Source organism: Mustela erminea, chromosome 13 (assembly GCF_009829155.1).
Source record: "Mustela erminea isolate mMusErm1 chromosome 13, mMusErm1.Pri, whole genome shotgun sequence".
In the NCBI taxonomy this organism is placed as follows: domain Eukaryota; kingdom Metazoa; phylum Chordata; class Mammalia; order Carnivora; family Mustelidae; genus Mustela; species Mustela erminea.
The window spans coordinates 72,949,923-72,965,599 of NC_045626.1; the positions used below are offsets into that span (position 1 = coordinate 72,949,923).

A 15,677-nucleotide genomic window follows, 5' to 3' on the forward strand; every position below is an offset into this window, starting at 1 on the left:
AGCCCGCTTGCCTGACCCACAGACTGCTGTCACAGAGCCCACAACTGTTTACATGGTGCTTAACATGGCATGAAGTCAGTAGTCCATAGAGGGTAGTGTTATTTCGCTAGTGTCCCAGGAGTGTGGAACTTGGGCATCTGAAGGTCCCTGTCTCTCTTGATAAGGATATTCCACAATTGCCTTGTATTCTCAACATCAAAAATGCCCGGTGGTAACATTTTAAAAACAAGGTCTCTCTGTGTCCAGGGGAGAGTACTTGGGAGCGTTTTGTTGCAGAGCCGTTCCATAGGCCACTGGCATTCAGTGATGCGTAGGCTGCTTGTGTGTCTGGTCTGACCCCCCACACTCCCTGTTGCTCAGTGGCCTTGATCTCGGTGAACAGCACATCGTCGTTGTCAAGGGCCAAAGAGAGATGCCAGGCTGTGCCCCTTAAGAACCGACTGCCTGTGCCCCCAGCGCCCCAGGAGGTGCGTGGGTCACGTCTCACTGCAGTAGCTAAGAAGGTCTTTTCAACAGGGATGTGGCGTCGTGACTCTGCCTTCACAGAGCCCGACTCCGGCTAGAAATGGGGGCGGGTTTTCCTGGCTCCTGTTGGAGAAGTGTTCGAAGTGGGCCCCAGAGCGTCCCAGAATGGCTGGCTGGGACCGGGCACTGTCTCGAGGATGTGAGAGAGGAGCGTCAGCTCCAAAGCTGGCTCCACTGGCACGGAGCTCTGACGGTGATGGTGCAAGTTCTGGCTGCTGCAGCAAATAGGAAGGAGGCTGCTGGCAACTCTTGACCAGGTCCAGATCCTTCTCTGGTATTTTTAGGAACTTGTAGGTAACAGACTCCTTACAAGGATCTTGGTACAGAGGAGTCTCTCTGAGTGAGAGACTGTGATGTTTTCATTTGCTGTTAAGGGACAGAGTCTTGAGATCACACGAAGTGTGCTCTATGGCTGTGGGATTTGGGCTTCAGACGGAGGAGAGCGGCGGACAGGGGGAGGGTTGTGTTTGAGGGATCGGCTCTCCTGTCCTCTGCCTCCTGGTCTCAGCATCGAGTCAGGGTCTCCTGAGCAGAGACCTACCTTTCTCCCTATGAGTGGCCATGTGCCCTGTTTGCTGCACCTTCATGCATCGGCAGAAGCCGCCCCGTTCCAAGAACTTGGCATTTTGCATCTTCCACAGCTCTGGGCAGAAAGAAGTGGAATGCAGGCCCAAGACGTGACACAGATCTTACCACATGTCACCTTCTGCTTTCCCCCCGTTTTGGCTTAGGACCTGCGCCTCTGTTCCATACAGGCCCCCTCACCCCCACACCTTTCTACCTTGGCACATGACAAGTATGCTCACTCGGGGCTGTGCTTCTCCCCTCGCACAGGTGGAGCCCCTGTTGTTGCTGAAGGCAGCGCTAATCCTGCAGACCTGCCAGCGCTCACCTCACATTCTCGCCGGCTGCGTCCTCTATAAGGGACTGTGAGTGATGCCAGAGCCCTCTCCTGCACTCCATGCCCCTGCTGCAGGACTCTCCCAGCCACCTCCAGGTCACAGCGCTGGGTGGGAAGGGGAAGCTCTGTCTCTGGCCAGTTCCAAGAGGGCTGTTTTGGCAAACAGCAGGTCATTTCGATTTGACCTAGGGGACATGCGTGTGTTTTAGCAGAGCCGGGAAATGGACAGTTGTGTCCAGAAGAGGGTTAGGAATATAAAAGGCAGCTGTAGAGAGACCCACGGAAGTCTCAGCACAGGGTACCCCTGGGTGGCCAGCGGCCAGCACTGTAGGCAAAGGGGTGTGGACGCCTGCCATGCATGCCCCTCTCCCGCTGCACTTGCTGCAGCCAGCCTTGCCTAGCAGCAGAACGGCCGTACCTGCTTCTGCTCAGGCTCCTGCCGGCTGGGTCTGTCTCTTGCTTGCCTCTGAGCTCTCAGCCCACCTCTTTGTGTAGTTGGAGGGCATTGGAAAAGCCCCTCCACGCATTGTTCAAGGCGGTGCTCCTCATGGGGTCTGCTCACTGCTTGTGTCCAGAGCTTTCTGACAACTAGATGAATGTGTGATTGGAGAAGTTCTGGGGGCCTGATGGGCTGGGTTTCCAGTCCTGGCCTCGCTTTCCCGGCCATGTGACCCTGGGCAGGTTGCTTGCTGAGTTTTCTCTACCAGAAAAGAATGAAATGAGAGAACAGACCTAGAAGGACCTAGCCCAGGTCCTGCTTCCCAGTGGCCCTCGGCCCAGTGCACCATCATTCCTTTCCCCTTTGCTCATGATGATGGTTCTGAACCTGCTGGTGGCGCCTCCAGGCTCACTGGTGGCATGGCTTCAAGCATATTTTCCTCATGTCACATTCCTTACATAGTGTTTTTTTTTTTTTTTTTAAGATTTTATTTATTTATTTAACAGAGATCACAAGTAGGCAAGAAGGAAGCAGGCTTCTTGCTGAGCAGAGAGCCCGACACGGGGCTCCATCCCAGGACCCTGGGATTATAACCTGAGCCAAAGGCAGATGCTTTAACCCACTAAGCCACCCAGGCACCCCTCCTCCTTACATACACCTAACATATGAACAGAGCCTCCTTGTGGGAAAAAAAAAAAAAAAGAATCAAGACAGAAACACACGGAGCACAGTTCCCAAGTTTCTCTGAGCGTAGAGCCCCTGTCAGTAGGTGGATGAGCATCCTTTGCTTTTCCCGGTGTTTCCAGCACATCAGCGGACATTGCTTCTGTTTATTTTTGCCGCATCCATAAATGGGATCCTAGGGCTCCTCGGTGTGTCACACAGAAATTTCTCCATCAGCCCATGCTGATCTGCTTCATTCTTAGAATCACCACACACCTTTGGTGTTACAGCTGTGCCATGATTTCCTCAACTACTCTCTAGTCGATGGACATTTAGCGATTTCCCCATTTTTGTAGTAATTTTGCCATTTTTTCTGTAGTCAGTATTCTTCATCATGCATCTTAGTACAAGGTAGGTCAGAGGATTTGGACATTTTGAAGTTCAGTAGGAATGGCCAGAGTACCCTTCATCAAGGGCTTTGCCAGTTGAAACTCCCCAAGATCTTTTTTTTTTTTTAAATATTATATTTATTTATTTGAGAGGGAGAACTGAGCAGGGAATGTGACATGGGGTTCAGTCCCAGGACCCTGCGGTCATGACCTGAACTGGAGGCAGATGCTCAACAGCCCGAGCCACCTAGGTGCCTTCCCCTACCCCACAAGATCCTCACCGGTTAGGGTGTTAGAATCTTTCCAGTCCAGAGTCCTGTGATATATTTTGTCTCACGGCGTGTTTGTTCCTATGACCTAGGATTGTTAGCACCCAGCTCCCACCCTCCCTCATGGCCAAGGTCCTGATTCAGCCAGCTGCGTCTCGGCACCAGGTATTGGAAAGACCCCTTCCCCTGCTGTAATGCTTTGTCCACAGTGTCTGTTTTTAAGCCAAAAAAATAGAATTTTATATAATGTGATCTCAGAGTATTTTAAAAAATGCATAAGCATAAAGGAAAATAGGCCTCAGGTTAACAGTATTAGCTTGTGGGTGAAGGGATTATATGTGATTTGCGGGGGAGAGGAGGGAATTATATAGAGTAAAATTATATAACTTAAAATACGAGTTTTTTAAAAAGCCACTAAAAAAAGAAAGGAAGCTGCATCGTTTCATAGGAGTGAAAGCCATGATGGCTAGAGCAGTCTTTGGTTTTTGTTTTGTTCTTCTGGGTTATTTTGGAACCTCTGGTTGAATTGTCTGGGAAGCTCTTTTGAGAAAATTCGTAATTTGGGAGAAAATTAGGATGGTCACCTCGACAGTGAAGCCGAAGAAGCCCAAGCGCTCTCGCATAGCCTTTGGTTTAGGTCAGATCCTTTATCGCAAGGGTCATGGGGCATTTATGCATCTTGGTACAAGGCAGGTCAGAGGATTTGGAATTTTGAAGCTCAGTAGAAATGACCAGAGTACCCTTCATCAAGGGCTTTGCCAGTTGAAACTCCCCAAGATCTTTTTTTTTTTTTTTCATATTCTATTTGTTTATTTGAGAGGGAGAACCGAGCAAGGAACATGACATGGGGTTCACATAAATCTGTCGCGGTGGAATGTGCGTGCGTTGCACGCCAGAGCTGGGGCAGGTGCGGGGATATGGTGACAGATGCGTTCTCTGGAGGCGTAAAAGGGTAACAGGAATCCTCACTTTCCTTCCCAGAGGAGGGAAACAGCAATCAGAGCATGACGCCTGATGCGCATTGGGCGGGGCGGGGTGTGTGTGTGTGGCTGCTGCCTGTGCAGGATGCAGGTTCTCACCTGACCCCGGCCGTGGTGGTGAGCAAGCAGCTTGAGGCAGCTTCTGTTCCATCTGCTTGGCTGCTGGCATGCGGTGGGGGCCAGCACGCTGGGCCTGGCTGCGTTTCACGAACAGATGGCACAGCGCAGTCCTGATGATCGGGTCGGGAGGAGAAAGCGGTCCCCAGCGCCAACTTCTGTGTGTGTTTATTTGCAGAGAAGACCTGCAGGAGGGGGTGGCCCACAGGAACAGGGTGAGTGGCAAGGTGTCTCACTGCATCTTGAGAATGGGGTCTTCTGTGCTGCCTCTCCCCTACACAAGTCACAGGAGAGGCCACGCAGTCCCATGGGTTAGCTCATCTGTTCATAGATTAGGAGAACAGACGAGAACCTTAAGAACGAAGTTAGCCGTCCGAGAATCCTGATCGTAAGGCTTATGATTTTAGGCGTACCTTTAAAATCCCTGTTTTCAGATGCTTTGTCATTCATTGTTATGATCCTGGTTAGGAGGGACTAAGATAAATGGCAGCGGCCACAAAGACCTTCTGCGGGATATGGAGGTGTCCCCGAGAGGGTTATTTTGTTTTATTTTGAAGCCCAAGTTAGGGCAGATCCCTGTTGTCAGTTGGAAGTGCTTTCTTACAGCTTTGATCTGTTTTTTTTGTTTGTTTTTGTTTTTGTTTTTTTTAAGTGCTGCTAGATTTTCTTCCCCCCAAAGTCACCTTTCTCCGCAGCAAGAAGTAAAGCTGCCCATGAGGGGTCCTTCCTCGCTGGGCAAAAAAACTGTAGCTGCAGTTTTGTGTATTTTGTTCTGGGCTGAGGAGTGTGTCAGAGCGCTGCTCTCAGTTGGCATTGGGTTGGCTACGTCCCCCCAAGAGCAGTGACTCCCCTTCCATCTTCCCTGGCCCAGAGCTGAGCCCTGTCTGTGTTGCTTCGTGATTCTAGGAGCAGCGCTCCCCCCGAATGTCCAGATCTTGCCTGTGTTCCTGACCAAAGAGGAGGCCACCAGTCTCCATGAATTCCCAAGGGAGCAGTCAGCCAGGTACCAGAGCGGCCGGGGTTCCTCGTGGACCGTAATGGAGGGACTCCCTCCCATGGGTGTGTCCACACAAGCGCCCAGACAGCCCAGCCTTCCATATGCCATCTTCTCCGCGCTCTGCCATGAAAGGGGCATCTGGGACTTGAGCACGTAGATAACAGGTGGCTGGCATCATGACAGTGGGTGTGGGTTTCAGGTTCCAGATCAGTCGCACATCAGTTCTGTGACCTTGGGCAAGTCTGTTCCCCGCCAGAGCCGTAGGGTTTTCATCTGTAAAAGAGACCCCGTGATAAACCTACTTCATGGGCTCAGTGTCACAATTGGAAATAGTATACATACAGCTTCCAGTCCAGGGCCTAACTCAGAGCGGACTTGCACATGGGGGAGGCCGTCTCTCACACTGTGGGCCCTGCTGTCTCCAGCAGGTGATCTGGTAGCACCTTGTGAAGCTCTGAGGGCCAGACGGTGCCTTCATTTTACTCCTGTGGTTTAACCACCAAGGCGTCTTCGGCTCTGTGGCCTCGGGCACCCACTTGTCACCAGTGGCCCTGCTTTTTATGGAAGCAGTGCTTTAGTATTCTCCGGGGAAGGGCACCTGCCTTGTGTTTGGCTGGGCGCCCCTCCTTCATGTCTGCCTTGTTGCCAGCCCTGCTGCAGCACCAGCCAGACTCCAGGAGCGCCCAGCCCGGCAGCCTCCATGCCCTCAGAGCACCGTTGCCCCGACAGACAAGACCACTGGCCACGTGGAAGCCATGGCCTGGATGTTGGCAGCCACTCCTGAGTCTGCGTGTCCTGATGGAGCCTGGCCAGATGGCAGTGGGGAGAATGGGCACTTGCCTGGCCATGATCTGGAGGAGGTCAGGCCTGCAAACCTGCACAGCCCTGCCAGGGACGAGGGTCCCGGTCTTGGCTGCTCCCTGGCAAAGGAATTTCATCTTACCTGCGGGGAGGAGGAACCAGACTTGTCTGCCATCCACATTCCAGAAGCTCAGGAAACAGGAGCATCCTCGGGTTATTTTGCCTTCCCAAGTATGGGTGCCCCAGATGGTGGTGGTCCTTGCTTTGAGGAATTTGTTAGCGTCTCTGGTGACCGGGAACCCGAGCCACCTGACGCCCTGCCTGTGGTCATGGCCTTCAGCAGCCTCCTCTCTCCATCCGCTCCTGAGATGCTCAGCCAGAATGGAGCCCTGAAACAGCACGATGACCTCCCAGAGGACAGCAGCCAAGCCCCCTTTCCCAGGGAAGACCACTTGTCCAGAAGGACGAGCAGGCCTCGGTCTTGGCCTTGCTCAGACTTGAGGCAGAGAGGAACCATGCTGCCCATGAGGGAACAGGGCCTGGAATGTGTTGGGGTTCACGACAACTGCTCAGCACCCAGCAGCTCAGACTTGGCAGAGTCTCAGGATGACAGCGGTTCCCCTGCAGACAGAAGGGACCCCAGGTCAACCCCAGCATCCTGTATGGGCCTTGTGCCAATGACGCTCTACACCCACAGTGTTAACGGGCTGGTGCTGTCCCTGCTGGCCGAGGAGCCGCTGCTGGGCGACGATGTCGCCATCGAGGAGGTGGTAAGTGTGTGCAGACCTGCCTCCCGGGAGTGGGGACAGGTGTGCAGGGGCCCCCCTTGTAGCACTGCGTAGGGCTGTGAGACCTCGTGGGTCATCCCCACCTGCTGTACACGGTGTGGATGACGGTGTTGCCTACACTCCGGGTTTGGCGGGGGTGAGTGAGTCCAGCGCAGAGCACAGTGCTGGGGGCAGAGGCGTCCCACAAGCTCAGTCCCCTAACCCTTCCCCACTTTCGTTTTCCTGGAGTGCAGGGTGGGATGCTGGGTTGGGGTGCTGGCCGGCCCTGCCCTTCAGGTGCAGTGCGTGCACGATCATACAGGTAAAGATGGGGAGCACAGCCAGGGTCATGCCGCCACCCCTGCCACCAACGCTGGTGGTCTCCCCTCCCAGCCTGGGCAGCTGTAGGTCCTGTGTCAGCTGGAGTCTGGGTGGGGACTATTCCAGAAGGCTATGCTTTCCCTCCACTGAACCAAGGGGATCTAAAGCTCCTTCCTAGCGGTCCTGAGACATCTAAAATGCTAACGGGCTCCAGAAGGCTCCTCTTTTTTTTTTTTTTTAAGATTTATTTATTTATTTGACAGAGAAAGAGATCACAAGCAGGCAGAGAGGCAGGCAGAGAGAGAGGGGGAAGCAGGCTCCCTGCTGGCAGAGAGCCCCATACGGGGCTCAATCCCAGGACCCTGAGATCATGACCCGAGCCCAAGGCAGAGGCTTAACCCACTGAGCCACCCAGGCGCCATCCAGAAGGCTCCTCTTAAATCATTCCAGCCTCTTCCACCCAGAGCAGTGAACTGACCTTCTTGGAGCCCACACTGGCACTAAGCTCCAGTTGCTATAGTAACAGCCTCGCCTGGTTAGCCTGGAAGTGGGAGCAGGAAGAACAGCAAGTTGAAACAGCTGCAGGGCAGATAGTGTCCTGGGGCTTGCCTTGTTTCTGTTCGTAAATCTGTATTATTCTAAGGCGGTCTTATTAGCATGCAGGGCTTGGTAAGCGAGCCAGTCCCTTTGGAGCACGGAGGAGGGAAGGCAGCTTCCTCTGTGCTGAGCCTGCTCCTCTCCAGGCCTGCTGGTTTATCTTCCCTTTCCATAGCCCGCATGGCACCCGGTGGTGGTTGGGTTGTTTCCTGCACCCTCTTCCACCGCAGCTGGGAGGGACTGACCCTCCCCCTTCCGCCAGCACCCCAGGGCCCCTGAGTGCTGTGCTGGGTCTGTCGTCTCCCTGATGATACCTTGGTACCCGTGGCCTCTTCTGCTTGGTGCCAAGCTGCGGACAGGTTATTCTGAAGGCCCAGCATTTGGATGCCATGAAGTTGGATATGCTATCTTTATGTTCCCCCCCGCCCTCTCTCCCCCCAAAAGAAAAAATAGCATAGACTCCTCCTGAGGAAGGAAGAAAATTAAAATGTACTCTGAATTCAGTGGCTTCTAAGGCCTTGATATCTGCTATTTCAGCCAAGACTGAAAGCAGCACAGGGGGAGGCACTATAACTCCTGTTTTACCAGGAAGAAGATAAAGCGGAGGGTCCAGAATCCTGGCTTGTTCCCCGTCTTCCTGCCCCAGCCCGTCTGCTCCCCCACTGATCCACACCCCTGGAGTGACCGGCCTTGGTTTGTCCCATAGGGCCCCTCTGTGTCAGGACAGTGGCCTCCATGGGCTTTCATACAAAGGAGGGTCTGGTGTGAGGTGGGCCCCAGAAAAGGGATGCAGTGTAATGAAGAAGAAAAACTCTTTTCTAAAAAGAGTGGGGAGTAACTAGCTTTGATCAGCTTGCTGGTTTGAGAGCTGCCTTTATTGATCAGGCCTGAAGGCTGTCTGTTTTATAATTGGGAGAGCTCTTTTATTGCCTTTTTGTCCTGGAACTGCATACAAATGCTTGACCTGATTTCCCTCCAGACCTTTGGCTGCTGTCGAGAAAAGCAGGTCCGCTGCAGAATGGTAAACCACAGTTCTGATAGGACAGTAAGGCCCCCCCGCACCCCACTTTGAAAGGGTTCCTTGATCATTTTACACACCATCAACCCATCTTTTTTAGTGAATGAACTGCCACCCCTTTTATGTTTGCTGAGGGTTGGGGCAGGGAGCTGGGTGGAAAGGGGTTGGGGGAGAGAGGGGAGCAGCCGGGAGAGGTTACCCGAGTATGCTCACACCAGGGGGCAGCATAGAGCCACTGATTCTTCCCTGCTCAAAACCCAAGATAATCTCACTGACCTTCAAATCCAGGGATCAGATCAATTATTCACTGCTACAGTAGGACTTTTGAGCGCTTGGTATACAGCAGATGAGGCCTGAGGTTAGTGCCAGGGTATCAGTGTAAAATTCTTCATGAAAATGTACCCCTCCCCTGTGAAACTAGCACTTTGGGTGAAGGTATGTCACTGTATCACTTCTGCACGCTATGGCACACGCTGACATTCAAGCCACTTGCTTTACCGCTGACTAGAAGCTGAAGGAGCCAGGAATTAGCCCCAGCTTCGTGTCTCCTGGGGCTGTTGTGAGGATCACATGTGTGCTAGTCTGTCTCAGGGCTTGGCAGACTTGTAATGTAAAGGAACACTTGGCGCATGTTTTTCCGCTCTGTACAATTACCCGGCTCCACTGCTGTAGATAATATGTAGACAGACATCGTGGCTGTGTTCCAGTCACATGGTACCTATGGATACTGAAATCGGAACTTCGCTTTCTTCTTTCTCAGCTTTTCTGTTCACCTCTGTTTTATGATTTTTTTACAGTTTATTTATTTTTAAAAGATTTTATTTGTTTCTTTGACAGAAAGAGACACAGTGAGAGAAGGAACACAGGCAGAGGGAGTGAGAGAGGGAGAAGCAGGCTTCTCGCCGAGCTGGGAGCCTAACACAGGGCTGGATCCCAAGACCCCGCAATCACGACCTGAGCCAAAAGCAGACACTTAACCAACTGAGCCACCCAGGCACCCCTGACTTTTCTACAATTTAAGAAAGCATTAGAACATAAAAGTGGGAGGGGCACCTGGGTGGCTCAGTCAGTTATGTGTCCGACTCAGGGGGTGATCTCAGAGTTGTAAGATCACGTCTTGTGTGGGGCTCTGCACTGGATGTGGAGCCTGCTTAAGATTCTCTCTCCTGCCCTTCCACTCGCCATGTTCACATGCTCTCTTCTCTCTCAAGTAAATCTTTAAAAAAAAAGAAGAAGAAGAATATAGGGCAGAAATTAGTACTTCTCCAAAAACAGGTAGAAATACCAGTCAGGGTCCTTTCTGCTGATCACATGGCCATGCAGGTTTCCTCTGGGTTGTTATTAGTGAGGCCCTGGCCCACTGAGGTTAACCCAGCCGTTCCTTTGCAGTACCACAGTAGCCTGGCGTCCCTGAACGGGCTGGAGGTCCACCTGAAGGAGACGCTTCCCAAAGACGTGGCTGCCTCCCCCAGCAGGATGTACAACTTCACGCATTATGACCGCATCCAGAATGTGCTGACCAGTAAGGAGAGGCGCACGGGGCCTGGGGTGGGGGTGAGGACTCGGGGCCAGCGCCCCCGGGGTTGCTGCTATGCCCAGAGTCGTGGCCTGCCCATAGGATGCTGCTCTCTTGCTTGGGAGCCAGCTCCCACTGAGTTTAGAATTCGCCTGGCAAACATTTCCTTACCCATTTTGTCTTTTTGGTTGTTTCTCCAACATTTTGAGAGAAGCACACACATGTTCAAATATCTGTGAGAAGGTCTGCCTCGAAATGTTGGTGTTCATGGGCAGAAACCGGTGTTGCTCATTCTCCGGGACATCGTGCAGTCTGTCATATGGTGGCAGCTGAAGGGCCCCGAGTCCCCCCCGCACTGCTCTCCCAATGTATAGTGCTGGCGGTGGGGAGGGCAGGGGAGGAGTCTGCCACCCACAACTTCTGTGTCCTCTTCCGGAAGCAAACCTGCCACAGGCGGCCACCTCCCAGGACCGCCGCTTCCTCCGGGCCATCAGCCTCATGCACTCAGACTTTGCCCAGCTGCCCGCGCTGTACGAGATGACTGTTAGGTGAGTTTCCCCCCAACCCGGTCACTCCTGAAGTCCTGCACCCAGAGCAGCCTTTCCAGGAGTCTGGGCCACAGTCGTATTCATAACGAAATGAAGAACATTCATCCAGTCCCTGCCCACCATCACCTCCTTTCACGGGACCTCTGTCTCTTGCCGAAAGCGATGCCCGAGTGCCTTTGCTGCCCACTAATATGGTCACGTGCTCACAGAAGCAGTCAGACTGGCACGAATCTAGGAAGTAAAAGGCTTGCTTCCCCTCACCTGTCACACCCAAAAGACCGGTTAGTCTGGTGTCTCCTACTCCAGGTTTTGTTGTTGTTGTGGGGTTTTCTTTTTTGCTTAGAAAAAAGAGATTTTATTTTCGTTATTTTAATCTTTTTTTTCTAAAAAGTAGGATCACACTAATGTACTGTTTTATAAGTTCCTTTTTTCACTTTATTATATATCCTAAGCATCTCTCTATCAGTAGGTACAGAGCTATAAATTAGTATCATTTGGTATTTAACCAACTGAATTCTACTTTTTCTCCCTACATGCTTCTCTTATGAAACCATAGGAGAAAATCAGGCAAGTGAGAGGGTCAAGAGGGAAGGGTGTGCTCTGTGTTTGTTATTCCACTCAGTCCTTGGGATAATTTGGACGGGTGCATGTTTTTGTTCTCATGATACAGAGGAGGATATTGAGGCACAAACAAGATAAGTGGCTTGTCCCAGTGTCACAGTCTGATTAAGGGGCAGAGCCAGGATTTGAACCTGAGTCTCTCTGACTCTAATGTACACATTCTGTTCACACATTTCCAGCTCAAGGGGGTGGGGGAGGGCAGTCGAAATGGAGGGGTGTGGGCTCTGGACTCCCACAGACATACCCTGGGGCCTCAGCCATCACAGTGATGCTGTGCCAATGCCCTGCACATGGGGTTTCGGGCATCTCTGTGGCCCAGCACCATCTCTGGCCAATACTTCAGTGTATCTTTCCATAAAAATGTGCTGTCTCCAGCTTTAAGTCTGAGCTGCCCCAGGCTGGCAACCTAGATGAACGTGTCCTGTCACAGGTATGGGAACCAGTTGTGCTGGGGTGTGGGGGGTTCTGTTTTGAGAGGATGGAAATAAGTGAAATGTCAGCCTGAGATCTGTCAACCTCCTCGCAGCCCTGTGGTACTCCACCTTCCTTGGGGAAGAGAGGGTTTTAGTGTTGGGATCATGGCTTTTTTTAATAGTAATAGAAGCAGCGGCCACAGTTTCTTAATCCCTCACCACGTGCTAAGCAATTTATATCTATTTGACTCATCTTGTCTCTTAAAAAATCTCAGGGATGGGATTCACTATTGTTCTATCCATTTTACAGATGTGGGACTTAGCGCTGGGACTGAAAGGATGAGTCACTTACCAGGGGCACACAGCTCGGGAGCCACATGGCTGGGATCAGCTCCTTGGTGTGTGGGACTCTAGCTCATGCTTGTAACCACGAGGCCGTGGAGCCCCCTCTCCGCGGCTGTTGTGACATGCCTCTGACTCTTTCTGCTGGTCCAGGGAGTGGCACAAAACACCTGGGCCAGGGAGGCCCTTCTGGTCCCTTGGGCTCCCAGGGAGAAGCTAGAGGAGGATGGGACTCTCCTTCCTCCTCGCCTGGAAGCAGAGATCCCAGTGAGGGGGGCCCTTGTGGTTCCTGACTCTACCCTCTCTTAGTAGATTTGGGGAAACAGGCCCAGTGGAGCAGTAGTCCGAGGCCAGCAGGATCAAGGAACCAGCTGGTTGCCTGGCCCTGGAGTAACTTCTTCCCTCATGGGTTCTCCTTTGCACAGGACCTTTATCCCTCCTTCTGTTTCTGCAATAGGTTTCCTGTCACTTTATGTCATATCCCACTCCTCTGCCCATATTCCCTTCACTTCCAGCCGCCCTCCGTGGACAGTCTGTGCTTGGCAGCCTGGTGGCATCACCCAGCCCCATGCCATCAGGGCCCTGTCTGTCCCATGGGGTCACCCCTCTGCTGCGTGATGCTGTATGAGGCTGTCTTGTCAGCACAACGTGCACCCATCCGTGCACCCATGCCGCTGCCATGCCCCCTTCGGGCTCTGTGGCCAGGGCCACCACACATAGTCGCAGCATCCCGGGAGTGGAAAGGAAAGAGAGATGGTGACGGGCACGGACGCTGGACCTCAAGTGCAGATATCAAAGCCCGAATGGTGGCATTTGGAGTTGCGGGGCCCCCGCAGCGCCCTTCAAGGTCCCTGTGGGCAAAGGCCTACACAGGTGGCACAGGGACGGTCATCTGTGCCCTCTCTCCCCGCAGGAATGCCTCCACTGCGGTGTACGCGTGTTGTAGCCCGGCCCAGGAGACCTACTTCCAGCAGCTGGCTGCAGCGGCACGGAGCTCCGGCTTCCCCAGCCCGCAGGACGGCGCCTTCAGCCTCCCGGGCAAAGCCAAGCAGAAGCTGCTGAAGCATGGGGTGAACCTGCTATGAGCCAGGCTGGAGGGCAGGAGCGGCTCCCCCACCCGCAGGGGGAGCGCTGCCTTCTTCAACAGAAGACGTCCCTCGGTTTTCTCTGTCTCAGTAGAGTCCCCTTTGCAGACACCGTAATGACACTTGAGTGTCTGTGAACTCGTTTGGGAGCCCAGGGTTTCAGTGAGTAGTATTCAGAGTCAGCAGGTCCAGAGCTCACAGTAAAGGGCCTTATGACACTGGCCACAGCCTGCCAAAGAGGGCTGGGGCCTGATGCTCACTCTGCGTCTGAGGCTCCCGGCATTTCTCACTACTGCTCCCATCAAGGCCTTAACTAGTACCACGAACGTTCAGGTGGCTGTTTCCTCCAGAACCCCATTGTCCTGAGTCCCGTGGACATCGTGAGGTGGGCTACACGGGGAGATAGAAGTGGTTTGCAAGTGGACAGAGACTCCCACACCTCAGGCGGGGGTTCCTCAGAGCGCCCCTCCCGGGAGTTCTGGACACTCGATGCAGGGAGGCGGGCAGCAATGCCAAAACCACCTTGTTTGCCTTCTTCTGGAACTCTCTGCAAAACCAGGAGCCCGGTCTTCGGAACACCCATGGTGGGAGCCAATCTTGATACCATGCAAAGGAGCCTGGCGTTTTTAGGTAACTAAGCCCTGGGGTGCCGAGACGGGGTGCTGGGTGCTCCTTTGGTGCGAGGAGGGCCGTGCAAGTGAGTGTCCTCAGCAAGGAGTTTCCACAATGTCTGGGGCAAAAGCAAAGCTTTGTGAAAGGGAGCGGCACGCACGGGTGTTCTTGCCCATGTCCGAGGCAGACGGTGTGTGCTAACGTGTTTGACGTAACAGTAGGAAGTACTTACTGGAGGCTTAACTGTTCCCTGGGAGTACCTGAGATCCCACTGGAAAACTGTAATGTTAATAATTCCTAACGGTGAACCAGTGTCTCTTGTTGACGACAGTGTCTTTTTCTTGAAACAAGTTGCCAGTGGTTAAAAATAAAACAGCCAAAACTGCTTGGGTTGAGTTATGCTAACATTTCCAGTGACAAAGTTAAGATAAAGGTTAACATATTTTATGAGTGTGTGTGTGTGTGTGTGTGTGTGTGTGTGTGTGTATTTGGTACAGACATCTTTCTCGGTGCCGTGCCAGTGTGGGCAGGTGAGGGGGGATACACTTCAGACTGGTACATGGATGTGTCCGCAAGGAAGACAGGTTGCGGCCACTGACCTGGCTTCAGCATGGCTGGCCCAGCACACCACGCCTAGTTAATTTTCCTCCCTGGGGTCCCTTCCGCACTGGCTGGCCTAAGTTAAGGGTCATCTTCCCAGATGGAGGAGAGCACACCCCAAGCTAGGGTAAATGTTTACTCTCCTACTGCTCTGCTAAATTCTCCCAAGAAAAAATTCAGTACAGGCCTCTGTGTTACCCCTTCAGGGAACCTTCCCACGACGGACTGACACAAAACATGGCCCTTTTCTGTTGTGGGGTTATTTTTAAGCAGCCAAACTCTTCCTTTTGCTAACTGGGGCTCCAGAATTCTGAAGTTCACAGATTTGAGCTCAGGGATATTACAACCTGTCCTGTGTTGAAATGGGGACAGTCCTAGGTTACATGTCCAAGAGCTGGGGGGTCACCTGGAGAGTAGCCTCCCCTGGTGTGCATTTCCACTGTTCCTGAAGCCTTGAACACCTCCCTGTCATCAGCCCAGCACTGGGCTCTCCCTGGGCGGCTTCGGCACATTGCCCTCTGGCTCCAACTTGCCCTCAGCCAGTGTCCCCCAGCACCAGAGCAGAGAAGACAGCTGCATACATTCATTTGTGCTGTGAACCTTCTGCTCTCCACCAAGATGGGACTTTACAAGTCCTATTCCTTGTGTATGGAAAAGCACCCCCCAACCCGAGTCTCATCAACCCGGATTAATTCAGAAAAGCTGGAGTCCATAAACAAGCACAGGCATACCCCTTCCCTCTGCTTCTCTGGTCCCGTTTACTTTCTGCCGTGGAGCTCAGCTCCATGACCTCAGTGGCAGCCTTGACACTGACCAGGGCCCAGAGGCCGCTGGAAGCACACTGCTCAACCCTCTGTCTTCCTGTTCAGTACTGCAGAGGTTCTGGTGGCTGTGAGGACATCATTTCCTGACAGTCCCAGGCCCATACTCTGAAAATTAGCATCTGGACTCTGGGCTCCCCAGAGCAGGGACCCTCCTGCTGGAGTGGGCCCCATATCCCGGGCTGATGTGCCCCCAGGGAGGTGGCATTTGCAGGACAGACCCTTCCCTGCCTTGGTTTACAGGTGACACCAGAGTGCCCCCATTCCCCCGGAAAACAGCCTCATGCCAGCAGGGAACATGGGATGGGGAGGAGGGGAAAGTTCTGTTTTGGGTC

At 53.0% G+C, this 15,677-nt stretch overlaps 1 protein-coding gene across 4 annotated transcripts in view; it reads left to right on the plus strand.

Annotated features, from left to right (window-relative positions):
- Positions 1-14,368, plus strand: part of HPS4 (HPS4 biogenesis of lysosomal organelles complex 3 subunit 2) — a 23,971-nt gene extending 9,603 nt beyond the window's left edge. For 3 of the 4 annotated variants that reach the window (XM_032311255.1, XM_032311252.1, XM_032311253.1), the window contains 8 exons: positions 1,360-1,454; positions 3,279-3,351; positions 4,462-4,498; positions 5,190-5,286; positions 5,930-6,851; positions 10,174-10,306; positions 10,740-10,848; positions 13,138-13,309. In XM_032311255.1, the coding sequence (XP_032167146.1) occupies positions 1,360-1,454; positions 3,279-3,351; positions 4,462-4,498; positions 5,190-5,286; positions 5,930-6,851; positions 10,174-10,306; positions 10,740-10,848; positions 13,138-13,309 (1,638 nt within the window). Of the gene's footprint in view, positions 1-1,359; positions 1,455-3,278; positions 3,352-4,461; positions 4,499-5,189; positions 5,287-5,929; positions 6,852-10,173; positions 10,307-10,739; positions 10,849-13,137 lie in introns of all 4 variants that reach the window. The other variant, XM_032311254.1, reaches the window with a different exon arrangement.
- The last annotated feature ends 1,309 nt before the right edge of the window (positions 14,369-15,677 follow it).